Source organism: Lithobates pipiens, unplaced genomic scaffold (assembly GCF_037356315.1).
Source record: "Lithobates pipiens isolate NorthernLeopardFrog02 unplaced genomic scaffold, aLitPip1_a1.2 Scaffold_18, whole genome shotgun sequence".
In the NCBI taxonomy this organism is placed as follows: Eukaryota; Metazoa; Chordata; class Amphibia; order Anura; family Ranidae; genus Lithobates; species Lithobates pipiens.
Genome location: NW_027507758.1, coordinates 111,544,301 through 111,572,093, shown reverse-complemented (window position 1 = coordinate 111,572,093; position 27,793 = coordinate 111,544,301). Strand labels below are relative to the sequence as shown.

Here is a 27,793-nt window from a genome sequence, read left to right as displayed (position 1 = left end):
TTTGGTTGCTAGCAAACCATATCTATGTTTATTCAATCTGCACTGTCACACAAGATATATTGGTAATATTTTAGTAATAGAAAATACAGCATGTTTAATAATGGTGTTTTTCTTGTCTAAATGTTGTGTAGTATTCCATAACGAAATGTCACCTATTCATCCCTCCTTGGCAGAAATCACACAAGCAATGGTAGACATACTGCACATTTAGACTTTTAGCCCTTGTACACAGGGTCGGACACTCCGACCACAAAATCTGTCGGATTTTTTCAGACGGATTTTGTCCGAAACTGGTGTTGCATACACAAGGTCGGGCAAGATTGTCGGAAAATCCGATCGTTCGTAACGTGATGACGTTTGTTCGTTACAACGGGACTACGTTCAGGCTAGTAGCCAATAGCTTTGGTCTCGTAATTTGATCTGAGCATGCATGGCACTTTGTCCGATCGGAATTGTCATCAAACAATCGGACAAAGTCCGATCAGATCATGTTGTCAGAAAATGTTATATCCAGCTCTCAAACTTTGTTGGTCGGACATTCCGACGGAAAAAGCCCGATGGAGCCCACACACGGTCGGATTATCCGACAACACGGTCCGCTCGGACATTTTCTGTCGGATTGTCCGACCATGTGTACAAGGGCTTAGAGAGAAAAAATGAGAAAAAAAATTACATTTTATTTTTCAAACATATAAAAGAGATTGGCTTGTTGTAAATGTTCTTATCATTAAGTGTTAAGGGTTTACAATCCATGTTTCTGTGCATAGTTATTTATGTATTTATGAGCAGCCCTATTTCTGTATTGCATACATATTGTAACAATCAGTCTTGAGCTTTTGCAAGCTTCTGGCCTCCTAAATAGGGGAATAGATTGCTTTACATTCAGCCTATGCTTGATCAACAGGTCCTCTTTGATTCTGTCTGTCTACATTACTCAGAATCACTCCCATTATTTGGACTGTAGTGGAGCTCTGTTTTGTATCTATTGTAACCATCTCTGTGTTGTTGTCTGCTGTCTGCTCACACCATTTGCCTGTGAACCCGGCATAGTATTGCTTTAACATATGACCTGTATGTTGGCTCGCTGTCACTCCTGATAACAGTGGAGCCACCAACCATTGTGACAAATGCATTAGGTTTTATTATTATTATTATACAGGATTTATATAGTGCCAACAGTTTATGTAGCGCTTTATAATATAAAAAGGACACAGTACAGTTACAATACAATAAAGAGGGGCCTGCTCAGAAGAGCTTACAATCTAATACAGAAATGCTGCAGGATTTTTTAAAATAGTTCACTAGAGCCCTGCTATCTAAAAGGCATCTCGGGCGGGTGCAGGCAGTTCGCTGTGCTCAAAACATCTAACCGGGTCTTGGGCACAGTGGGCAGAAGGCTGAGTGACAGCGACCTCAACACGATTTAGTGCTGGAACCACCAGTTTTCAGCATTGTAAACACAACACGGAAAAGTCAATTGAAAAAGGAGTCAATTATTTTCACTGAGGTAGGAGCTAAGATGGTTGTAGACTAAGCGTTTAGAAGTTTAGAGGTGAATGGGAGCAATGAGATGGGTCTTAAGTTGTTCAGGTTGGTGGGGTCCAGTGAGGGCTTTTTAAGTATGGGAGTGATCTGCGCATGTTTTAGAGAGGAGGGGAAGGTGCCACTAGAGAGGGAGAGATTGAAGATGTGGGTGAGGGAGCATAGGATAGAAGAAGAGGGTGACCGTAGAAGTTGTGAGGGAACAGGATCCAAGGGACAATTGGTTAGGTGTGCATCTGAGAAAAAGTTTTGTAACCTCTTCAGTAGTAGCCAATTCAAAAAGGAGAGTGTTGAATGTGATGTTAGGCAAGGTATGTTGGGTGGGGAAGATGTACACACAGTGGAGGTGTCCTCACAAATTGCATCAATCTTGTCTTTGAAGTGATTGGCAATCTCTTGGGCAGTGAGTGAGTTAGTGGGTAGAGGGGGTGGGGGACGAGGCAGAGAGTTAAAGGTTGAGAAGGGCAGACGGGGACTGGATGACAAGGTATTAATAAGAGAGACAAATCAGGCTTGTTTGGCTGCATGGAGGCAGGAATTGTATTTTAGAAGGGCAGATTTATATAGGGTGAAGTCTTGCAGGCATTTGGTTTTACGTCACAGCCGTTCAAGAGCACGGCAATGTCTCTTGAGATTTCTAGTGTTGCCAGTTTGCCAAGGTTGTAACAGCCGGGGTCTGATTCTGCATGTGGTTAGAGGAGCAAGTGCATCTAGTGATGATGAGAGTGAACTGTTGTAGACAGAGATGGCCAGGTCAGGACAGGACAGGGGAGAGATTATGTCATACAGGTGGTCAGCAGCAGAATAGAGAAGAGAAGGGTTAAAGTAGCGAATGTTTCTACAAGTAATTGTTTGCTGCTTGGAGGGATGGGTGGTTGGAGGCAAGGATACAGTGAAACTAATAATGTAGTGATTAGAGAGAGGAAAGGGGGTGTTGGTGAGGTTGTCATGGTTGCAGAGATGGGAGAATACAAGGTCAAGGGTATTACCATTGGAGTGAGTGGAAGTATGTGTCCATTGGGTTTAGTTTAACTGTAGTTGGGCTGTTAACATTGACAAGAATGTTGAAGTCACCAAGAATGATAGTGGGTTCAGAGTAGAGAAAGTAGGATAGCCAGGCAGCAAAGTCATCAAGAAAGCGAGATACTGGTCCAGGAGGCCAATAAATTGCTCAGAGAAATGAGAGAAAACAGACAAATACAGTGAATCTCGAAAGAAGAGAGGGATAGAGAGGGAGGGACAGGAAGGACTTGGAAGGTGCTTTGTGGGGAAAGAATAAATCCAACTCCACTTCCTTTCTGTCTGTTGGATCTGGGGGAGTGAGTCCAATGGAGACTACCATGGGAGAGGGCAGCAGGAGAAGCCGAGTCAAAATTTTGAAGCCAGGTTTCTGTTATGGTGAGTATGTTAAAGCCATGAGAGATGAAGAGGTCATGTACTGATGTTAGCTTGTTACAGATGGAGCGGGCATTCCAGAGGATGCATGAGATTGGTGGGCTGCTTTGAGGAAGCAGGGGGATAGAAATTAAACTGAGTGGATTGCGGTGGTTGCCAGAGGAGGAAGGGTATTGGATATGTGGCTTGCAGTTGGAAAATGCCTGTTGATCTGTAACAAATACACTCAGCCCCTTATTTCTATTAAAGAATGACAACACATGCATTTTTGTAGGCCAAAACTGCTCAGTTGTCTATTGTTAAACTGTAAAGTATGCCGTATCCCTGGCTTCAAACCCTTTCCATTATGCATCTTTGACATTTTAGTGGTTGATCCACTAAAATTTCAAAGATGCATAATGGAAAGGGTAAGAGGCCAGGGATGCACCATACTTTCACATATAATGACACTCTAATAAAACCAATCCTCTGTACTCAGGGGTGTATCTACTGTGAGGCAAACAAGGCGTTTTCCTTGGGTGGCATTTTTCAGGGGGGCGGCGCCACCCCCAGACAGAAGAAACACTACCTACGAGGACTGCAGAGAATATCCTAATATGAGGCATTTGGTTGAATCATTTTTAGGGTTGGATGAAGAAGCAGCAACTGTTCTCTGTGCAGCTTCCTTATCAGTCCACAAGAGACCCAGCATAGTCACCACACAGCCACCAGAGACCCCACACAGCCATCAAAAACCCATGTTGCCACGAGAGACCCTGCATAGCCACCAGAGACCCCGTCTAGCCACCAGAGACCCCGCATAACCACCAGAGACCCAAAAAGCCACTTGAGAAGGAAAGGGTGGGACAACTAAAGATAGGGGGATGCCCAATTTTAGTGTTGCCTAGGGCAGCACAAAACCAAAATACACCACTGTCTGTACGCTTCATTGCCACACTTAGTGCACATGATGTGAGGAAGCAGTTCACATTTCCTTCTTTTCTGCTCTGGAGAAACCACCCCATGTAACTCTTATCATTGAATTGAGAGGCAGCTTTAGCTACATTACCTACAGCGCCTCTCTCTCCCCCCTTTATTTCAACCCCACGTGCCAATCTTCATCAGATTGTGGGAAGGCTCTAGCAGGGATTATTGACAGAGTCTTTTTCTTTCATGCTAGCTGCCTGCTTACATGACAGAGGCTTGCAGTGCAGCTCCCTGAAATTAAAAGGCAGCAGCTCCTCCGGGGAGCCTTGCTCTAAGCGGATTATAAATATTTCTAGAATTTTAATACAATGCCTAATAATGATACAAAAGAATGGCCTTAATATGGTTTATCAACTCTTCATTTTAAGATAGAGAGCTTGTTTTTACTTTTGTTTTCTTTTACACAAAGTAGACTTCCTGCATTATTGTCTGGATGATCCATGGTTGCTTCGCCCATGGAACTGGCAAATACCAGAATGCCACGTGACAGGTATTTTGTGATTTAAGTTGGGTGATCCATGCGCCTCACCTCCAGCTTTTTGCAGCTATTTCACATGCGTGGTCCCTTTAACCACTTCCCGTGGTTTAACTGCTCTGAGTGGACATCATATGATGTCCTTCAGAACAAGCCGCTCATGCGCGACGATCTGTGGAGTAGTGTGTCGCTTGGACACAATGCATTTCTGATCACAGTAAAGAGCCTATGATGTAGGGTCTTTACCATGTGATCAGGTATGTCCAATCACTGCTGATCACAGCTGACAGCATGTGAGTAGAGAGCAGATAAGTGGCTTTCCTCACAGGGGAGATCTGCACAGATAATAAGTGCAATGATTATCAGTGCAGCCACAACAGCGATGCCTGCCAGTGCCCATCAGTGATGCCCACCAGTGCTGCCTTTCAATGCCCATCAGTGATGCCTGGCAGTGCCACCTATCATTGCCCAACAGTTCCTATCAGTGCACATCAGTACCGCTTATCAATACCCATCATTACCACCTATCAGTGCCCATTAGTGCTGCATATCAGTGCTGCCTATCAGTGCTGCATATTAGTGCCTCCTCATCAGTGCCCGTGAGTGCAGTCTCATCAGGGAAGGAGAAAAATTACTCATTTACAAAATTTTGTAACAGAGACAAAGAAAGAAAGTCTTTTTTCATTTGTTTATAGCACAAAATAAAAAAACCCAGTGGTGATTAAATACCACCAAAAGAAAGCTGTATTGGTTTCGGTACAGTATGGCATGACCGCGCAATTGACATTCAAAGTGTGACAGTGCTGAAAGCTGAAAATTGGCCTGGGCAGGAAGGGGGTGAAAGTAACCTGTATTGAAGTGGTTAAGGAATCCATGCCCTATTTACATCCAGTAGTGGCCAATTCTAACAAGGCTCTCGATCTCACTTTATTTTTATCCTTCTAGTTGCCAAGATATGTACCGTCCGAGCATGGATTTTCATATAAATGTGCTAGCACGTTAGTACCTTTAATATGCGAGTCTGGCAGAAATGTAAAAATACACTATGTATACAGTCATCATACTAGATCTATTTAGTTCAATTAAGGCTACACTTACTCTTTATATCAACAAGTAAAGTGAAGAATTAACTGCTTTGACAGTCTTGTTATCTTTTTTTAGATCACATATTTTCAAATATAATTTATGTTATATAAATATAATACTAATTTTATGAAGGTATTTTGATGAGCTAGTGAAAAAAAAAAAATTCTCTCTGGAGAAAAACAATATATAAAATTACAATGGCAATTTAAGCAAAGCTGTAAAATTATAATTTTTTTGAATATAGAAAAAAATCTTACTATTATATAAATATCAGCACAAGATTTTTAAGATGCTTTTGGATATTAGAACATTTAAACAATACAACTAAAATTAAAAAGCTAATGAGGCACATTAAAATGAACTTAAAATAAACCTAAATGAACTTAGCATATGAAGGAGGCAACAGTTTGTTTATGGAATAGTTCAAGCAGACTTGGGTTATCACTAGCGGGTAAAATCAATCATAACCACTTGGCCTCCGGAAGATTCATGCGGAGTCATGCAACATTGTATCCAAATAAAATGTATGTAATTTTTTCCCACAAATAGAGCTTTCTTTTGGTGGTATTTGAACACCTCTGTGTTTTATTTTTTTGCGCTATAAACAAAAAAGACTGACAATTTTGAAAAAAAAACCCCAATAATTTTTACTTTATGCTATAAAACATATCCAATATAAAAAACAAAAAAAAAACAAACGTCTTCATGAATTTAGGCCAATATGTATTCTGCTACATATTTTTGGCAAAAGAAAATCCCAATAAATAAAGTATAGCGGAACTAAACCCATCAATTTAACATTTTCAGAGAAGTTACATTTCAGGAATCCTGGGATTCCTAAAATTTGCTTGTGTCCTCAACCAAACTGTCAAACCATCAAATGGCTGGTCTCATAACTGATAATGTGTGCAGCACAATGGCAGTTGCAGATCAAACATAAACAGCTTCCTTGGCTCTAAAGGATAGGAGGGATTCTGCTTCTGCTTTAAGGCTGTCAGCAGTTTGGCCGCTACAAATTTGTATGTCCCTAAAAGTGCCTAAAAATGAAGAGCAACTGAGCATGTGTGGAACAGGGTCAAATAGAGTATTACTGGATTTTAAACAGTATAGGCACTTATTTTTTATGTTTTACATAGCTATACCTGCAAAAGGGGCCAGCCTGAAGTCATCTAGCAGAACTTAATTTTCTGACTAAAGTTCCACTTTAACTGCAGTGCAGCAATGTAGCTGTCCAGGGATTTGAAATCCCTGCTCTTCTTACCATTCTTTCTACAGGGCCTCCAGGACAGATATCTGTTCTGGTGCTGACCCATCAGAATTGCTCTGATCTGTCTCAGAAGCCCTGCAGAAAGAAGAGGGCGAAGAGCAGGGATTTTCAAATCCCTGGACCGCTACATTGGCTGCATGGCCGCTGACAGCTCATTATCCAAGGAGGTAAGTACCTTTAGGACCCATGGGTGGGGAGAATATATTGTTAGTTCACCATTTAAAATTTTTCTGAAAAGGTGAACTAGCCCTTTAAAGTTTATTTTAGGGCCATAACTACAGATCATATGGGCTCATATCCAAAGTTTGATGGGGCCCACTGGTGACCCCCCTTTGTGGCATCTGGCAGTGCGACCTGTGAGGACACTCTCACTGACCTTAAATTTATGTATGCCTGAGGCCTTGTTCCCAAAGGGGGATTACATGCATCCTCTTGCCGAGCCTTGTATTACCAGCAAGAGGATTCACATGTGTTGCATGCATCCCTAGCTGCATTGGCACAGCTGCTGTGCAGTGAAAGTGTGGCAGGGCCGTCTTTAATATTGATTGGACCCTGGGCAAAACTTTTCTTGCCCCCCCCCCCCCCCCCCATGCAGTTTTGCTCTTCACCTGCTCTGAGACATACAATAAATAGCAGCTAGACTCAAAATCTATTTACTGAATCAGATCAGGCAGCTATTGCGATTAGTTTCCAGAGGTAACAGTGTATCATTACCGCTCACTGACTGGTTGCTAGCGGTTACAGCACACATTACGGATCACTGATTAGTTGCTAGAGTTTACAGCACATGATTTCTGCTTGTTGATTGGTTGCTAGAGATTACTGTGGATATGACCTCGGGGGGCATGATATACCTATCAATGCCGCCAGCCGCCCCTATTTACATATGAATGGCGCCGCTATTTACATATGAATTCTGGTAATTCACATGTAAACAGGGTCTGCAGTCAGGGGAGCATTAGTAGCAGCACTTCACACTGAGATATTGGGACACAGCACAGGACTAAAACTTTAAGGGACGAGGGAATTTAAACCAAGATAGTTGGCAAGTATGAGGCAGCTGCTTTGGGCCCCACAACAATGACAGGGCCCAGGGCAGCTGCCCCTTTTGCCCTGCCTTAAAAATGGCCCTGAAGTGTGGGTCCCTGAAGTCATCCTGTGTGCATTCAGGCACCCACACAGATGTCATATTGGGACACAGCAGCTCTGTTCATGCAGTCGCTGTGTCTGAGTGGACAACAATAGGACTGCTGTCATGGGCATGCAAGCAACATCTGTGCATTCCCGTGCTGGTAAAACACAGCCCTGCGTGGGGCATACATGTAAAGGCCCTGTGTGAACGAGGCCTAAATCAAGGACAGGAAGTAGCCAGCATATTAAGTATACTACAAGAGACCAGTGATGTGGACAAAAATTGCCAGAGAAGAGCAGCAGTGCAAAGAATTAACTTTTAACCTTAAAGGTTAATTTTGCGGGTCTCTATGCATTAAGGTGAAAAACCTGTAGTGCAGCACTCCCCCGAGCCCCCCTTTTACTCACCTGAGCCCCATAATTCCCACGACGGGAACAAGCACACCAGCTCCGGCCAGTGTCTCGTGTCCTGATTGGATAGATTGATAGCAGTGCAGCCATTGGCTCCCACTGCTGTCAATCAAATCCAATGACACAGGTGCCAGGGACTGTGGCAGATTCCTGCTATCTGTGTCAATAGATGCAGCAGCAGGACTCGGGAGCATGACCGCACGGGTGTCCCGAAGGAGAATGCTTCTCCGACAGGGCACTCAAGAAGAGGAGGAGCCACCAACGCTGCTGAGGGACCCCAGAAGAGGAGGATTGGGCCACTCTGTGCAAAACCAACTGCACAGCGGAGGTAAGTATGACATGTTTGTTATTTAAAAAAAAACAAGGGTTTAATAACTCTTTAATACTTATTATGCAGCAACTTTGATCAAATCCCATGCTGCCTTCTTCTGCTCTGACGTTATCGGGAGCTTGGCTGTCTCTTCTGGGTTCATGAACAATCACAAAAGGGATGTAGCCCGACCATACGCAAAGATGTGGCCTCACTGGACTGGGCATTTTTACGTGGGGCCGCATATTTGCGCCTGTCTTTGTGCTAGGAGCGTGCTGCATGGTCCCTAGAGATCAATCACCGTGAAGCCCGCCCCTAGTGTTTTCTGTCTCTGTGAATGGGCGAGACAGATACATTGTATATTTCTCTGTCCTTGCAGAGATAGAAAAAAATGTAAATAAATAATAACAATAAAAATTAAAAAAAAAACTAGAGCAAGGTTTGTTCTCGGTCAGCCTCAGGGTTAGTGTTTGGGTCAAGATCAGGGTCAGAATTTTTTTGGACAGGATACATTTTTTTAGTAGTATCAGTGCCAGTGTCGGTGTGTTTTAGGCAGGATTATAAAGAGCAGAATTTGCCCTATTGTTTCTGGGCTGCACTACGGGTACAAACAACTAACATAAACATAATATGTGCTATCGCTGGATCGTCAGGAGCAAGAGAAGTTATTTTGGCTTGATCTTTGGTGGTAGGTTATGGTAGTAGCAAGAAATATACAGTTTCCCTTTTAAAGGCCAAGGAACACACCAGACAGGTCAGAGATAAAGGTGTGGAGAAGTTTAAAGCAGTGTTAGGTTATAAAAAAAAATATCCTAAGCAGAGAACTGTTCAATCTATCATCCGAAAATGGAAAGAGCATGGCACAACTGCAAACCTACTAAGACATGGCTGTCCACCTAAACTGGCAGGTTGGGCAAGGAGAGCATTAATCAGAGAAGCAGCCAAGAGGCCCATGGTAACTCTGGAGGAGCTCAGGTGGGAGAATCTGTCCACAGGATAACTATTATTCGTGCACGCCACAAATTTGGCTTTTATGGAATAGTTGCAAGAAGAAAGCCATTATTGAAAGAAAGCCATGAGAAGTCCTGAAACATACAGCCAGAACTACAATGGAATGGTTTAGATAAAAGCATATCCATGTGTTAGAATGGCCCAGTCAAAGTCCAGACCTAAATCTAATTAAGTATCTGTGGTAAGACTTGAAAATTGCTGTTCACAAACGCTCTCCATCCAATCTGACAGAACTTGAGCTATTTTGCAAAGAAGAATGGGCAAAAAACGTCCCTCTCTACATGTGCAAAGCTGGTAGAGACATACCCAAAAAGACTTGCAGCTGCAATTGCAGCGAAAGGTGGTTCTACCAAGTATTAACTCAAGGGGGCTGAATACAAATGCACGCCACACTTTTTAGATATTTATTTGTAAAAAATGTTGCAAACCATTTATCATTTTCCTTCCACTTCACAATTATGTGCCACTTTGTGTTGGTCTATCACATAAGATCTCAATAAAATACATTTACTTTTTTGGTTGTAACATGACAAAATGTGGAAAATTTTAAGGGGTATTAACACTTTTTCAGGGCAATGTAAAAAAACTTTGATGTGCATGATCTGGACACAGGTTCACTAAAAAAAGTAATCTTCACTTTTAGTAAAATCTCTCTTTACAACGCACACCCCAGTCTCCACCCTTAGTATACCCACCCATGCAAAATACTTTCAGCCTCTGTCCAAAAACGTTTCACTGCAAGGTCTGCTTTGCTTGTAAATAGTTCCAGTTGGGTCATACATGAACTGAGCATGCCTGTTGCTTACACTATAAATTCTTATGGATATAATCATACTCCTAGGGATGGCGGTGATCCTCATGAGTACAGTGCCATCCATAGGAATGAATAGGGTGTGTGGAGTGGGCACGACCCAGCTGTGACTATTTATTTGCAAAAGCTTTCAAGAACTGGTCCTGGGTCCGAGAGCGGTGCTGAAGGAAAGTATTTCATACTTGTGGGTAGGGGTAAGGGAGTTGTAAAGAACAGCTTCACCTAAAGACAAAGAACACTGTTTTCATGATAGCTTTGGCAGTTCAGTAATTGAGTTTACTTGTTACCAGGAGTTATTGAACCATTTGAAGTCCACAAAAAAAATTCTAATTTTAACCTTGTATAATGGCAAAAAAACAACCACAGTACCCAAAGTTGTCCATAGGCAACATTTTAAAGTTAAGAATTACAGCTCTAGAATTTTTCCTCTCACATGATATTTATGGTGATATCTCACATGTACGGCACAACTGCCGTTTACATACATGTGTGCATCTACATGCCTGTTGTAGAGTTGCTTTAAAAATGGTTTATTTATTTTATTATAATTTAATTAACACCTTTTTTTCAGTTTAGCTTTTTTGTATTAACAACCGTCCCCTATGTGATAGCACTGTAAGGTGATGGGTTGTCTTTATGGAGGCATTAGGAGTTCATTAGACCTCTAATATCACCTTTGCCCTCCACTACACCTAATCACGCAAAGGTCAAACTTGATTAGCTGCTTCCCTGGGCCACAGGAGCTGGGGAAATACAGCTCTGAACCAGGCTCTCTATCCTGATAAAGATTACTCTAGTTCTGCTCCAAGGATATTATATATGTGGGAATTATGCTACTGTATATTACTGATGCTGTCATTGGGAGGGTTGCATCCCTACGTAGAACAATTCAAGGATAGGCGTATATATAATGGAACTGTGAATACCTCTCCAATAGACAGATATACACAAAAGTGTGTGTTGAAAAGTTTACATGTCTTTATTACATTGGTTCAAACATTTTTTAACTTTTTAACACATTCTGTTGTGTATATCTGTCTATTGGAGAGGTATTCATAGTGCCATTATATATATACTTCCATCCTTCAGTTACTGTAGTCCTGGGCTCACTGGAGGAATGGGAGAGCCCGGAGAACACAGCGGGCAATGGCTGTTAGCTTATTTTAATTTGAAGTCCAGGACATTTTTATATAGCCTATAGATGACAAGCGGTTAAATAAAGAATGCATATTTATTTATTAGTATAATATAAAATATGATACCCTCTATTGAACCCTTTAATTTCACAATGCTTTCGCTGTCTGTATATCACTATTCAAATAGGACTTGTATTGTTTTGTGGGCTTGCTTCAAATAATGATTGCGAAGCAGAGACTGCCAAACAACAAAGTTCAAAGTCAAGCTCAGGATTAAAAAAGAAAGGTTTTTACTGGCTATAATACAGTTTGCGTTAGGACAAATTTCAGAACACGGTAAAATACATACAGTCCCACAATGGAAAGCTGCGTCTTACCTGGTATTGTTGGCCAGTACAAAGAATGAGATGGCATTGGTCATAAGGCACTTTTCTGTCATTGGAAACAATCACAAACTTGGCAGCTCTGTCTATGCCAGTCATTTTACCAACCACAACATTAACCCAGGATCGAAGTGACATCAGTGCGTAATCTTTATCATTATAACAGTGGCTGGGAAGAGAGAAAAGCCGTAAATGACATTTTAGCAGCTGACAGCAGGCATTAATTAGACATCTGCTGATATAGTAGAGGGCCTCTAGTGGTTTAAGCCTGTTGTCTTCACTGAGCCTATAGTAAGAGCTTGTTCATAATTCTGCTCTGTGTGGAATAACTGACAGCCGTGAAATAAAACAGTCAATACCTCAAAAAAGGTCACACGCAGCAATTGTTCCTATTCCTACTGATTTCGGATGGCTTTCGTAGAAACAGAAATCTCTTTTAGTTTTGTAACATTTTGATTTTGTAACACTGATTATTATATATACATGCCAACAAGTTACAGTATTTGCACAAACTTTGTTCTACTAAGAAGTTAGTTAGGCCTAATCTGAATAGGTCGTCATAAACCATTTTTAGGGCTAGCATACATGGGATTTTGAGATCAGTTAAGGTCACAATGTATACTTTCTCCTGTAGCCTATGATGAGCTCCACAAATGCAGAGAGATTAGGACACGCCAGGTTTTTATTGCCGTAGGGAGATTCACTTTCACTATTTGTCCTGGTGACCATTTTCATTGAAAGTAAAAGAAAATCACAATTTTTTTGTGGTCACCCGAACAGGATAGGAGAGGAAATCTTCCAGTGGGGACATTCACTGTGGAAACCCTAGTGATAGGGGGTTTAATCCTTCCTTTTTCTATCCAAAAGCAGTACTTATGTCCGCTGTACTTACCTCCCTCCACTGATGCGAGCGCCCTCACCTCCACTTTCATCTTTCCCTGGTCCTATTTTGGGTTCAGCATCTTTGGCCATCCAGATGAGAAAACTCCCATACATATGTACGGAAGTTAGTTCATTCCAGTACCAAGACATGAATAGTGGTCAGCAGAGATCCTGGTCCGAATCCACCTGAACTATCTTGCCAGGAAGCTGTCACTGCACACTACCAATCATAAGTGGCCAAGGCATTTCCCATCCTACATATACACACACCCCTTTTGTATGTTCAGCTGTGGGGTTGGGAATGCCTTGACTGCTTACAATTGGCAGTGTGCAGTGAAAGCTTCCTGGTTCCTGGTGGGATAGCCGAGGTGGATTCGAACTGGGATGCAAACAAGTCATCCTAGTAGTCAGTGAGTCTTTAGCGTTCCTCCAACTGTCTGTGTCTGCTACATGTTGCCACACATACTGATTTGCTAATGTAATTAGAAATGTTCATACAGGAAAAAGGAGTGAAGATTTACTTCAACTGTTTAATTACATGAAAAGGACATTGTTTATTTACAGTGCCTTGAAAAAGTATTCATACCCGTTGAAATTTTCCACATTTTGTCATGTTACAACCAAAAACATAAATGTATTTTATTTGGGATTTTATGTGATAGACCAACACAAAGTGGCACATAATTGTGAAGTGGAAGGAAATGGTTTTAAAAATATTTTTACAAACAAATATCTGAAAAGTGTGGCGTGCCTTTGTATTCAGCCCACCTGAGTCAATGCTTTGTTGAAACACCTTTTACTTCACTTTACAGCTGCAAGTCTTTTTGGGGATGTCTCTACCAGCTTTGCACATCTACAGAGTGACATTTTTGCCCATTCTTCTTTGCAAAACAGCTCAAGCTCTGCCATATTGGATGGAGAGCGTCCATGAACAGCAATTTTCAAGTCTTGTCACAGTTTCTCAATTGGATTTAGGTCTGGACTTTGACTGTCCCATTCTAACACATAAATATGCTTTGATTAAACCATTCAATTGTAGCTCTGGCTGTATGTTTAGGGCCTTCTTATGGCTTTCTTTCAACAATGGCTTTCTTGCAATTCTTCCATAAAGGGAAAATTTGTGGAGTGCATGACTAATAGTTGTCCTGTGGACAGATTCTCCCACTTGAGCTGTGGATCTCTGCATCTCCTCCAGAGTTACCATGGGCCTCTTGGCTGATTAATGCTCTCCTTGCCCAACCTGTCAGTTTAGGTGGACGGCCAAGTCTTGGTAGGTTTGCAGTTGTGCCATGCTCTTTCTATTTTTGGATGATGGATTGAACAGTGCTCTGTGAGATGTTCAAAGCTTAGGATATTTTTTTTTTATAACCTAACACTGTTTTAATCTTCTCCACAACTTTATCCCTGACCTGTCTGGTGTGTTCATTGGCCTTTATGATGCTGCTGGTTCACTAAGGTTTTCTAACAAACCTCAGAGGGCTTCACAGAACAGCTGTATTTTTATTGAAAATAAATTACACACAGGTGGACTCTATTTACTAATAAGGTGACTTCTGAAGGCAATCAGTTCCACTAGATTTTAGTTAGGGGTATCAGAGTAAAGGGGGCTGAATACAAATGCATGCCACACTTTTCAGATATTTATTTGTAAAAAAAATTGAAAACCATTTATAATTTTCCTGCCACTAATTATGTGCCACTTTGTGTTGGTCTATCACATAAAATCTCAATAAAATACATTTACGTTTTTGGTTGTAACATGACAAAATGTGAAAAATTTCAAGGGTTATGAATACTTTTTTGAAGTACTGTAGCTACACATGATTGGTTAACTGATGGGAATCTTCCCTCTTTTTTGTATGAACATTCTCAACCCCTTTATTAAATTCACTTGTATATGTCCATTAAAGTATGCTATCAGCACATAAGTATTTGGTATTTTACACATTAAAGTAGGGACTGGCCAGAGAGGGATCATAGCTGACCAGCATGTATATGTATTGCAATGTTATATGTAATATGTAATATATGTTTGCGATACAAGAATCCCCAGATTTTACACAAAACCACACTTGGCTGGTTTATTTTAACAGTGAGAGAAAGAACAACAAAACAATCCAGAAAAATGCATTTCAGACAAGTTATACATTGATTTGCATTTTAATGAGTGAAATAAGTATTTGACCCCTTCGTAAAACATGACTTAGTACTTGGTGGCAGAACCTTTGTTGGCAATCACAGAGGTCAGACATTTTTTGTAGTTGGCAACCAGGTTTGCATACATCTCAGGAGGGATTTTGTCCCACTCCTCTTTGCAGAACATCTCCAAGTCATTACGTTTTTGAGGCTGACGTTTGGTAACTCGAACCTTCAGCTCCCTCCATATATTTTCTATGGGATTAAGGTCAAGGCCACTCCAGGACCTTAATGTGCTTCTTCTTGAGCCACTCCTTTGTTGCCTTGGCCATGGGTTTTGGGTCATTGTTATGCTGGAATATTAATCCACGATGAGATCATTGACAAGATTCTCCCATTTAGTTCTGGGCTGATTCCTCACTGTTCTCATGATCACTGAAACTTCACAAGGTGAGATCTTGCATGGAGCCCCAGACCGAGGGAGAGTGACAATTACAGTAGGTGCCGCCGATATTGTATTTTCAGCATGATACTGTCGCGCTGGTTCCCGGCGACAGGCTTCTCTAACCATCGCAATCCCGTTGCGCTGGTTCTCGCGCTGGCTGCAATAGGAAAATGTCATTTTCCTATAGTAGCGAGAGCGAGAGAGCAGCGATAATGTCGCCTCACTTATGAAGCCTGCATGCCTTCTCGGGGGCATTCCAGGCCCTTAGGTCTGGTAGGGATTTTAAGGGGAGTCCCCTACACCGGAAAAAAACGGCGTGGGGTCCCCCCCAAAATCCATACCAGACCCCTATCCGAGCACACAGCCCGGCCGGCCAGGAATGGGGGTGGGGACGAGCGAGCGCCACCCCCGCCCCTGAGCCGTACCAGGCCGTATGCCCTCAACATGGTGCGGTGCCTTGGGGAAGGGGGGCCAGAAGATGGCGGAGGAGTCCGGCGAGAAGACCCCCGAAGACGGAAGACCCCTGGAGCTGTGCAATAAACTATTTTAACCCTGATGTGTTGTGTTTTTTTTCACATTTTTTTCCACAGGTGAATGGGTAGGGGTACATTGTACCCCATACTCATTCACATAGGGTGGGGGGGCCGCTATGATAAGCCCCCCGCCCGCAGACCTCGACAACCAACGGCCAGAGTTGTCAGGAAGAGGCCCTTGTTCTCATCAACATGGGGACAAGGTGCTTTGGAGTGGGGGGCTGTGCGGCCCCCCCTTCCCCAAGGCACCCCCCCCATGTTGAGGGAACGCGGCCTGGTATGGCTCAGGAGGGGGGTGCTCGGTCGTCCCTACCCCCTTTCCTGGCCGGCCGGGCTGCGTGCTCGGATAGGGGTCTGGTATGGATTTTGGGGGGGACCCCACGCCGTTTTTTTCGGTGTAGGGGATTCCCCTTAAAATCCCTACCGGGCCTAAGGGCCTGGTATGCCTCCCAAGGGGAAACCCATGGCGTTTTTTATTTGGCGTGGAGTTCTCCCTTAGGATTGATACCAAACACAGTGCCTGGTATTGGCGGGAATCCAATTCGGATCCCCGCACCAGTGTCAACCCGGCCAGCGATGCTTGTCGCTTATCAGGAAAGGGAAATAAAAAATTTTCCTTTCCCAATGCGAGCCAGCTCAGCGCTGGCTCCCGCGACGGAGCTCGTAGGGTGTCAATCTCGCCGATATCTGCGAAATTGACACAATATCGCGGTCACCTACTGTATTTTGTGTTTCTTTCATTTGCAAATAATCGCACCAACTGTTGTCATCCTCTCACCAAGCTGCTTGGCGATGGTCTTGTAGCCCCTTCCAGCCTTGTGTAGTTCTACAATCTCATCCCTGACATCCTTGGACAGCTCTTTGGTCTTGGCCATGGTGGAGAGATTGGAATTTTATTGACTGATTCGGTGGACAGGTGTCTTTTATACAGGTAAGGGAGTGGCTCCTAATCTCAGCTTGTTACCTGTATAGAAGACACCTGGAGCCAGAATTTTTGCTGATTGATAGGGGATCAAATACTTATTTCACTTATTAAAATGCAAATAAATGTATTACTTTTTTGAGATGCGTTTTTCTGGATATTTGTTGTTATTTTGTCTCTCACTGTTAAAATAAACCTACCATTAAAATTATAGACTGATCATTTGTCATTGGGCAAACATACAACATCAGCAGGGGATCAAATTATTTTTCCCTCGCTGTACATTGTATATATATATATATATATATATATATATATATAAAATACGTAACCTGTTTGGGTTTGAGCACAGACACCTCTCCATTTGTAATGAGTCTCTGGTCTACTTACAGTAATTTCATACCTACCTGCTGGATAAAAATGCTGTGTTCATACAAGTGGCAGAGGGGTTGTTTCCAGGAAGGCCATGGGTTGAAACAAGGGTGATATTGTTGAACTTGAGATGTGGGCTAAAAAAAAACAAAAAAAACATGCACTTAATTAAATAATACCATAAAAAAATGTAAACCTGCAACAAACCTAAGCAATTCAAACTGAGTATATGATGAAAAAAAAATCAGTAAATAGAGGTCACCATCAGTGCACATTGCATATCGAAATGATCAGAAAATTCAAATATATGGGCAGCTAGAGTTATATTCTTATTCTATATTCTTATATTCTTGATGTTTAGTGAGGCTCAGAGAAGGGACTGGGACACGTTTTTATTTTACATGAAAAGTCAATATTTGCATATAACTCCAGTTACTTTTAGATACACTGATCATTTTGACACACAGTTTTCACTGCAGACAATCTTTGCTTTCAGGCCCAGATTGAAAGTGGCTGTAAACCCTTACAAACCACTTTGACCTACAGGTAAGCCTAGATTAAGGCTTACCTGCAGGTCCAAGAAATATCTCCTAAACCTACACAGTTTAGGAGATATTTACAAAAAGACAGGCACCGCTGTCTATGGCACAGGTGCACTGAGTATGCTGCAGCTAATGGCGATATGCCGTTAGTGGCGGCTCCTGTACGCATGCGCGGGAGTGATGTCATCGCTGCTCCAGCTGTGAGTGGCCAGAGCAGCGGTACCCTGAAGAAGATGGACGCTCCGTGCTACAGGGGACATCGGTGACATCGCTGGCTCCTGTGTCAGGTAAGTGACACATAATGGGCTACTATGCAATGCATAGTAGCCCATTATGCTTTACCTTTGCAGGGAGACAAAGAGGAAGTAAACTTCCTCTTGAATTAGCCATTATTGTAAGCCCTTGTACACACGGTCAGAGATTCCGACGTAATGTGTCCTATCGGACCGTTTTGTCGGATATTCCGACTGTGTGTGGTCTGCATCGGACTGTTTCCGTCGGAATATCCAACGGACCAAGTTTTCCAACTTGCCGGTAAAATTTTCCGACAAAATGCTCTGATAGGACATACTCCGATCATGTGTAGCCTACACCGACGGACAAAGTGCCACGCATGCTCAGATCAAATTCCTAGACCAAAGCTATTGGCTACTAGCCTGAACGTAGTCCCGTCTAACGAAATAACGTCATCACGTTATGTACAATCGGATTTTCCGACAACTTAGTCCGATCGTGTATATGCAACATCACTTCCGGACCACTCCGACGGATTTGGTAGTCGGAATCTCCGACCATGTGTACAAGGGCTAACAGTTCTATAATCATTACCAATAATCAATATACATTATTTGGTAACATTATTGTTTCATATACAGTACTGTGCAAAAGTCTTAGGCAGGAGTGGAAAAAATGCTATAAATTAAGAATGCTCCCAGAAATAGAAGTGTTAATAATTCATTCTTATCAAATAACAAAATGAAAAGAAAATTAAATTTGGTCTGCCCACCATTTGCAAAACAACATCAATTCTGCAGTTCTTCTGCTGCCATTTTTCTGCACCCCAGTACCCATGTTTTCCTGCATAGGACATAGAAGCAAGGCTAAGCGACTCAACTATGCATGAAAACATAGGAACTGGGGTGCAGAAAAATGACAGCAGGTGCTCTGGACTGATGAGTCAACATTTAAAATATTTGGCTGTAGCAGGAGGCAGTTTGTTCATGAAGGACTGGATAGCTGTGCAATAATGAGTGTCGGCAGGCAACAGTGCAGCATGGTGGACGTTCCTTGCAAGTTTTGGGCTACATTTCTGCAAATGGCGTTGGAGATTTGGTCAGGATCAATGGTGTCCTCAATGCTGAGAAATACACTCAGATACTTATCCATTGAGCCATACCAAGAGGGACATGAGTGATTGGCCCCAAATTGATTCTGCAGAAGGACAATGACCCCAGACATGCAGCCAATGTCATTAACCACTTCAGCCCCGGAAGATCTGGCTGCTCAATGACCAGGCCATTTTTTGCGATACGGCACTGTGTTGCTTTAACTGACAATTGTGCAGTCGTGCGACATTGTACCCAAAACAAATTTACATTCTTTTTTTTCCCCACAAATAGAGCTTTCTTTTGGTGGTATTTGATCACCTCTGTGGTTTTTATTTTTTGCGCTATAAACAAAAAAAGCTCGGCAATCTTAAAAAAAAAAAATATTCTTTATTTTTTGCTATAATAAATATCCCCAATTTTTTTTTAAAAAGCAAATTTTTTCCTTAGTTTAGGCCGATATGTATTCGTCTACATATTTTTGGTAATAAAAATAACAATAAGTGTATATTGATTGGTTTGCGCAAAAGTTATAGCATCTACAAAATAGGGGATAGATTTATGGCATTTTTATTATTATTATTTTTTTACTAGTAATGGCGGGGATCTGCGATGTTTATCGGACTGTGATATTGCGTCAGACAAATGCGACACTTTTGACACATTTTTGGGACCACTGACAACTATACAGAGATTAGTGCTATAAAAACACACTGATTACTGTATAAATGTCACTGGCAGGGAAGGGGTTAACACAAGGGGCAATCAAGGGGTTAACTGTGTTTCCTAGGTGTGTTCTAACTGTAAAGGGGATGGGAATGTCTAGGAGGAGAGAGAGAGATCGGTGTTCATACTTCGTATGAATACACAATCTGTCTCTACTCCCCTGAAAGAACCCGGATTTGTTTACACACATAGATCCCAGTTCTCGCTCTGTCACGAGCGACTGCAGGTGCCTGTCAGTCATCGAGCCTGCCGGGCACTCGCATTGGCTCTGGGCACACGCTGTGGGCATGCACCCACGGCCCCGGCGGTGCACGCTTCCTTCTAGTGGCCAAAAAGCAAAGCGGCGTAAGGTAATGTTGTTTCAACCAGCCGTGACATTCTGCCGGAGTAAAACTGCGGCGGCTGGTCGGCAAGCAGTTAAGAACTATCTTCAGTTTAAAGAAGTACAAGGAATCCTGGATGTGATGGTTTGGCCCCTAAAGAGCCCTAATCTCAATATCATTGAGTCTGTCTGAGTCTGACAGAAGATCGGTGGTCAGTTCTCCAAGATGCTTGGAAGAACCTACCTGCCAAGTGCCTTAAAAAAAAGTATATATATATATATATATATATATATATATATATATATATATATATATACACATACATACATACATACATACACACATACATACATACATACATACACACATACATACATACATACATACACACATACATACATACATACATACACACACACACAGTATCTCACAAAAGCGAGTACACCCCTCACATTTTTGAAAATATTTTATTCTATATTTTTATGTGACAACACTGAAGAAATTACACTTTGCTACAATGTAAATTAGTGAGTGTACAGCTCGTATAACAGTGTAAATTTGCTGTCTCTGCAAAATAACTCAACACAACCATTAATGTCTAAACCACTGGCAACAAAAGTGAGTACACCCCTAAGTGAAAATGTCCAAATTGGGACCAAAGTGTAAATATGGAGCATGGAGTTCATCAGAGTTTAACAAGTTGCCACTGAGTCCTCTTCCACTCCTCCACGATGACGCCACAGAGCTGGTGGATGTTAGAGACCTTGCGCTCCTCCACCTTCAGTTTGAGGATTCTCCACAGATGCTCAATAGGGTTTAGGTCTTGAGACATTCTTTGCCAGTCCATCACCTTTAGCCTCAGCTTCTTTAGCAAGGCAATGGTTGTCTTGGAGGTGTGTTTGGGGTTGTTATGTTGAAACACTGCCCTGGGGTCCAGTTTTCGAAGGGAGGGGATCATGCTCTGCTTCAATATGTCACCGTACACGTTGGCATTTATGGTTCCATCAATGAACTGTAGCTCCTCAGTGCCGGCAGCACTCATGGAGCCCCAAACCATGACACCCCCACCACCATGCTTGATTGTAGGCAAGACACACTTGTCTTTGTACTCCTCACCTGCCGTCACACATGCTGAACCAAATAAGTTTATCTTGGTCTCATCAGACCACAGGGCATGGTTCCAGTAATCCATGTCCTTAGTCTGCTTGTCTTCAGCAAACTGTTTGTGGGCTTTTTTGTGCATCATCTTTAGAAGAGGATGACAGCCATGCAGACCAATTTTATGCAGTGTGCGGCGTATGGTCTGAGCACTGACAGGCTGACCCCTACCCCTTCAACCTCTGCAGAAAAGCTGGCAGCACTCATACGTCTATTTCCCAAAGAAAACTTCTGCATATGATGCAGAGCACGTGCACTCAACTCCTTTGGTCGACTATGGCGAGAACCTGTCCTGTTAAACCGCTGTATGATTTTGGCCACTGTGCTGCAGCTCAGTTTCAGGGTGCAATATATGAAAATAAAAATATACATTGTGCAATAGTCCACATGCAAAACAGATGAAAATAAAAAACTTCAGTAATGAAAAAACGTGAATTCCAATGTCTCCAAATTCCATGACACACTCTAGAAAATACAGGTAATAAATTCCCTTGAGAAAGTCACGTGACCTGTGACGCAACACGTCGGAAGGAGCTGGTGACGAAACTTCCGGTGTCTCGAAAAGAAAAAAGGGATATGAGAATTGAAGGTGTGATAACCTGCCAGCATCCTAAATAACATTATAGGAAAAACATGCAACAAAGTGCATAGAGGGGACTTTCTACGGCAGGAAAGAGTAATGAAAAATAAATCAGTAAAAAAAAGGCACAAAGGTGCCAACTTTATTATTATACAAAGATAAATATTTTAAAAGTAAACAGAATTCACTTTTAGGTAAAAACAGTACACCAATGAATAAAACGTCAAAGAAATATACAACATATACCACCCAAAGCTAATGATCCAAAAAACTGCTCGAATTGGACAGAGTTCAGTTTTTGATTGATAGCATACATCCCAACATGTTTCGGAAAATCACATTGGAGTGTATTTTTCCTTCTTCAGGGAAAGTTTACACAAAAATACAATCCAATGCAATTTTCTGAAACATGTCGGGATGTATGCTAATCAATCCCCTCTATGCACTTTGTTGCATGTTTTTCCTATACTACTTCCGGTGGCTCGCATCCTAGGAAGTGCAGTGAGGAGGAGAGCCGTCCTGTTTTAAATTGATCTTACAAGGCTGTTTTATAACTATTAAAATGTGAGTGCATCCTTATAGAACATTCTTAATAAATCAAGAATTATATACAATCGTGCGCGATGATAATCTTTTTGTTTGCTTTGAGAATTTATACTTGGAGATTTTGATTCCAATATATGGGGAGAAGTTTGCTGGATCCTGATTCCAACAGCTGATGTCTGTCGCTCGTTGTTTTGGCTGATTTTGTGGATTATTACAAAAAAAAGAGTGACTAGACCCGAAAGGGTCTTCGTTTGAGGTGAGCAGGCATTGCACACAGAGGTGGTGGTGACTATTATCCTCTTTATCACCTGTATTTTCTAGAGTGTGTCACGGAATTTGGAGACATTGGAATTCACGCTTTTTCATCACTGAAGTTTTATTATTTTCATTTGTTTTTTGCACGTGGACTATTGCACAACAATTTATATTTTTATTTTCATATATTGCATATATATTGCATCATATTTTGTATTATTTTTTGGGGACAAGCGCACTATTGTTTTATATATACTTCTTTATTGGTGTCAGATCACTTGTGAATCGTTGCAGCTGCCCCATCTTATTTAATATCACCATTCCATATGAACGCTTAAAGGGGTTGTAAAGGTAAATGTTTTTTGACCTTAATGCATTCTGTGCATTAAGGTGAAAAAACATCTGATACTGCCTGTGACCCCAGCTCCCGTTTTACTTACCTCACCCCTCGAAAGTCCCACGCTCGTCCCCTGAGGTCCTTTCCACCGTTCAGCCTGGCCGCTGATTGGCTGGAGTGGATGGATGGAAAGCAGCGGGGCCGTGTGATACAGCTCACCATGCGAGGGAGCTCGCATGAACGTGAGAAGCACCTGCGGGAAGAAGCAGAGACAGCCGCCGAGGGACCCCAGAAGAGCAGGTTCGGGGCCACTCTGTGCAAAACGAGCTGCACAGTGGAGGTAAGTATAACATGTTTGTTATTTAAAAAAAAAAAAATTCTCTTTACAACCCCTTTAAGTAAAATGTATTTTGTAGTGTATTTTGCATATACAGTATGCTACATTAGAGGTACCCTGACCTGTGAATCCAGTCTCATGCCGCGTACACACAGTCGGAATTTTTGGCCAGCAAAAGACCGATGAGAGCTTTTCATCTGAAAATGTGACTGTGTGTATGCTCCATCGGAATTTTGTTGGCCAAATTTCCACCAGCAAAAGATTGAGAGCAGGTTCTCAATTTTTCAGATGGAAAAAGTTTCTATGGGAAATTCTGATCGTCTGTATGCAATTCCAACGCACAAAAACTCATGCCTGCTCAGATTCAACTACGAGACGGAAGCTATTGGCTACTGGCTATTGAACTTCATTTTTCTAGTCCTGTCGTACGTGTTGTACATCACCGCATTCTTGACGGTCGGAATTTGGTGTGACCGTGTGTATGCAAGACAGCTTGAGCGAAATGCCATCGGAATTCCGTAGGTAAAACCATCAGAGCTTTTTCCAACCAAAATTCCGATCGTGTGTACGGGGCATAAGGATTTCATTTTTTTTAAGTACTGTATGTAATGTAGCATTTACTTTCTTTGTTTTGTAATGGTTCCCAACGGCTAGTGATTTTATTTTCACATGCCAGAAAAAAAAAGCATATTATCTTAACTGAGTGTAATGCAAGTCAATCTATAATGTAGAAAACAGCAAAGTCTGATTTAAGCAATTAAATTAATTAGCTGACAGCTGATAGTCATATAAGGGAAAGGAGTTAAGCACATGTGATTGCTCCTGTAGATATACCTGCTCTCATATTTCTTGTTTATGTGTCACTTTTAGAGGAAGGGTTCAAGGCAGGAGCACAATGCTGCTAAAACATTTACTGAGAGCGCCTGCATTTTAGCAGCGGTGGCTAATTCCAGCAGGGATTTTATCTTGCTGCGGATACAAAAAAAGACAGAGAGCTGCTCAAAAGATTCTTTTACCGCAGGAAGGTATTAGGGTATCCAGGGAAATAAGTGAAAACGTTATTGAATTTCATTGCTTGGTGCTACTGAAGGGGATGTACATGGTATGAGAGCTAAATGCCAGTGTCCTTGAAATACAAAAGGTCACAGACGCGGAACGCTTTTGAATCAAATGAAACTGAACATACCTTCTCCTGCATTGATTGTCATATGAAGGTTTCCTATTGATTAATGTATCACATCTTTCAATATGATGTTATAATAAGTTACAGTACATCTTAATGCAGTGAGCAGCGTGTAACAGGAGATGATTTCTTACCATGTTATTGCCTTTACATGCTACACTGCGTTTAAAGTGTTACTAAACCCACCACAGTAAAATCAGTCTGTATATGCAGCAAAGCATGCTTGTTATACTCACTGTGGAACCTAAGGGGTTAATCCTCTGCACTGTGTAAAAAGACTGTTTGATTCTGTCTTCTCTGATCCTCCCATTCTCATTGTCATTGTCCCCAATTCATCTCCTGATAGTACAGAGCCTTAAAAGCACTCTACACATGCTTGGTTTGGTGTGTATTGCTAGAGAGGTTTTGTTTTTCTTAGGGGGGTGCATCTGATCAGCACAGGGCCAATCAGTACTCTCCAGAGAGAGGGTCAGGGGTTATGTAGCCTGATATGACAGTCAGATGAGAATGAAGCTTTAACCAGCCACTCGTAGAAGTCATAAGACTGCTATATACTGCTGATGAGAAAACATATTTAGCAGTTTATATTTACTAAAATAATTGCATTTCCATGTTCTCCAGATATAGTGAATGCAGGGTCCTGGGTATAATAACACTTTATAGTACAATCTAGTGCAATGATGGTGAACCTTGGCACCCCAGATATTTTGGAACTACATTTCCCATGATGATCAAGTACACTGCCAAGTGCATGAGCATCATGGGAAATGTAGTTCCAAAACATCTGGGGTGCCAATGTTCACCATCACTGACCTAGTGTCTCTAGTATACCCACACTATTAGGACCAAATGGATGTCAGGGAGCCCACCGCAGAAGAAAGCTGGAGACCTGAGTGAAACGCATTCAAACATTTGTAAAACATAATAACCAATAAGCTGCTTACTTTCTAAACATAGCTATCAAAATAAAATAAAAAAAGAATAAAAAGACAAATCAGTCTCCTGCTGAAACTTTTTTTGAAATAAGATGAATAACATGAACACTTTTATATGGGTTTATTAGCTAAAGCTATGCCAAGAACCATGGTGATGTGAAAAGTGCAGTACAGGCAGTGCCCAGGTTACAAACATCCGACTTACAAGTGGAGGGAGACAACAGGAAGCGAGAGGAAATCTACCCCTAGGAAGGGAAATTCACCCCTCTTATGCCCCAAACACATGATCGGACATTGATCGGACTTTCCGACAACAAAATCCATGGATTTTTTCCGACAAATGTTGACTCAAAAGTGTCTTGCATACACACAGTCACACAAAGTTGGTCGGAAATTCTGAACGTCAAGAACGCGGTGACGTACAACACGTACGACGAGCCGAGAAAAATAAAGGTCAACAGCCAGCGCTGCTCTTCTGTTTGATTCCGAGCATGCCTGGCAGTTTGTGTGTCGGAATTGTGTACACACGATCGGAATTTGCGCGATCGGATTTTGTTGTCGGAAAATTTGAGAACCAGATCTCCAATTTTGTGCGACGAAAATTCAGATGGAAACTGTCCGATGGAGCCTACAAACGGTCAGAATTTCCAACAACAAGCTCCGATCGCACATTTTACATTGGAAAGCCTGACCGTGTGTACGGGACATAAGAGTTATCATGGGACAAAAGTGTCTCTACTGAAGTTTTATCACCAATCCTGGTTTCCAAAACAACTTTAAATCCAATTGTCATAGGGACAGAAAATTAGGTGAAATCTTTTGAACAGGGGCACAGACAACAAACAAAAGTTACAGGGCTGTCAACCCTTCCCTATGCTATCCCTAAAACATAAAAAAAAAAAAAATTTGGGTTGGTGGAGCTACACTTAAAAAATGTACCTGTTTCGACTTACATACAAATTCAACTTAAGAACAAACCTACAGACCCTATCTTGTTTGTAACCTGAGGACCGCCTGTATACTATAGCGAGCAATCAGATTAGTGTTTAATGGCTTTACACCTTAGATCAGCCTTTCACAATCAGACTTCAGTGGAACCCTGTTTTTTTTCCCAGCGGTTGCTTAGAGGTTCCTTGAGCAGTGGTGGATGGATATCCTGCCTGATGGTACTTGAGTAGTTTGGCAAAGCTAGGCATGGGCCCACTGATTTCAGTGTCAGGGGGCTCTGAACCAACCACAGATGTAAAAGGTATTTCTTTTCACTGACCCCCCAGTGTGAGGTGGTGTTTCTCCCACTGACAATCAATGTAAGTGGGGCCATCTTCTACTAACTATCAATGCAAGTGGATAATTTTCCTACTGTTTACCAATGTAAGGGGGCATTATACTGACCTCCAATTAAGGGTGACTCTTTTTCACTGACCATCAATGTAAGGGAGGAGCGCTACAAGGGAGGCTTTCTCAACTGAATACCAAAATAAATGGACTATACTCTGACCACCAAGTGAAAGTGGGCCCTTCTCCTATGGATTACAAATGTAAGGGAGCCCTACCAATATAAGAAGGCTCTTTTTCAAATGCAATGTAAAGTGACATTTCTTTCATGTACAGGGCTCTGTACCCAGAGCCAGGAGAAGGCAGGAATGGGAGGACAGCTGCCCCTGGGGAATTCTTTTCAAGTGGGTGGGGGGGGGTGCCATGTGGCTGCACAGGCTTTCTATAGGAGGTGCACAAAAGAACAGTTTGCAGCTGCTGCTGCTCTGTGTCATTGAGCTCCCATCAAGCTCATTACTGCCACCTCTGGCAACTTCCTGTATGTGTAGCCGTCGTGTGTGTGCTGACTGTATATTGTAATGTGCTTGGCTACAGCTTCTCTCTGTGTCTCAGTGATATGTGGAAACAAGAGCTGGGACTAGGAAAACCACCTTTACAAGTAGGGACTGTGAGTACAAGTGAAGGTGTGAGGGAAGCTGTGTGTGTACAGGTGTGGGGGAAGCTGAATGTACAGGTGTGGGAGGAGCTGCATGTACGGGTGTGGGGGGAGCTGCATGTACAGGTGTGGGGGGAGCTGCATGTACAGATGTGGGGGGAGCTGCATGTACAGGTGTGGGGGGAGCTGAATGTACAGGTGTGGGAGGAGTTGTGTGTGTTCAGGTGTGGGGGAAGCTGTATGTACAGGTGTGGGCGAGCTGTGTGTGTACAGTTGCGGGGGAGCTGTGTGTGTACAGGTGTGGGGGAGCTGTGTGTGTACAGGTGTGGGGGAGCTGTGTGTGTACAGGTGTGGGGGAGCTGCCTGTACAGGTGTGGGGGGGAGCTGTGTGTGTACAGGTGT

The 27,793-nt window shown here is 42.3% G+C and overlaps 1 protein-coding gene across 2 annotated transcripts in view; it reads right to left on the bottom strand.

Annotated features, from left to right (window-relative positions):
• Nucleotides 1-27,793, bottom strand: part of CFAP61 (cilia and flagella associated protein 61) — a 460,443-nt gene that overhangs the window by 205,236 nt on the left and 227,414 nt on the right. For both annotated transcript variants that reach the window (XM_077486014.1, XM_077486015.1), the window contains exons 19-20: nucleotides 17,250-17,351; nucleotides 11,919-12,093 (exon numbers count right to left, since the gene is read on the bottom strand). In XM_077486014.1, coding sequence (XP_077342140.1) covers nucleotides 11,919-12,093; nucleotides 17,250-17,351 — 277 coding nt within the window. The remainder of the gene's footprint in view (nucleotides 1-11,918; nucleotides 12,094-17,249; nucleotides 17,352-27,793) is intronic.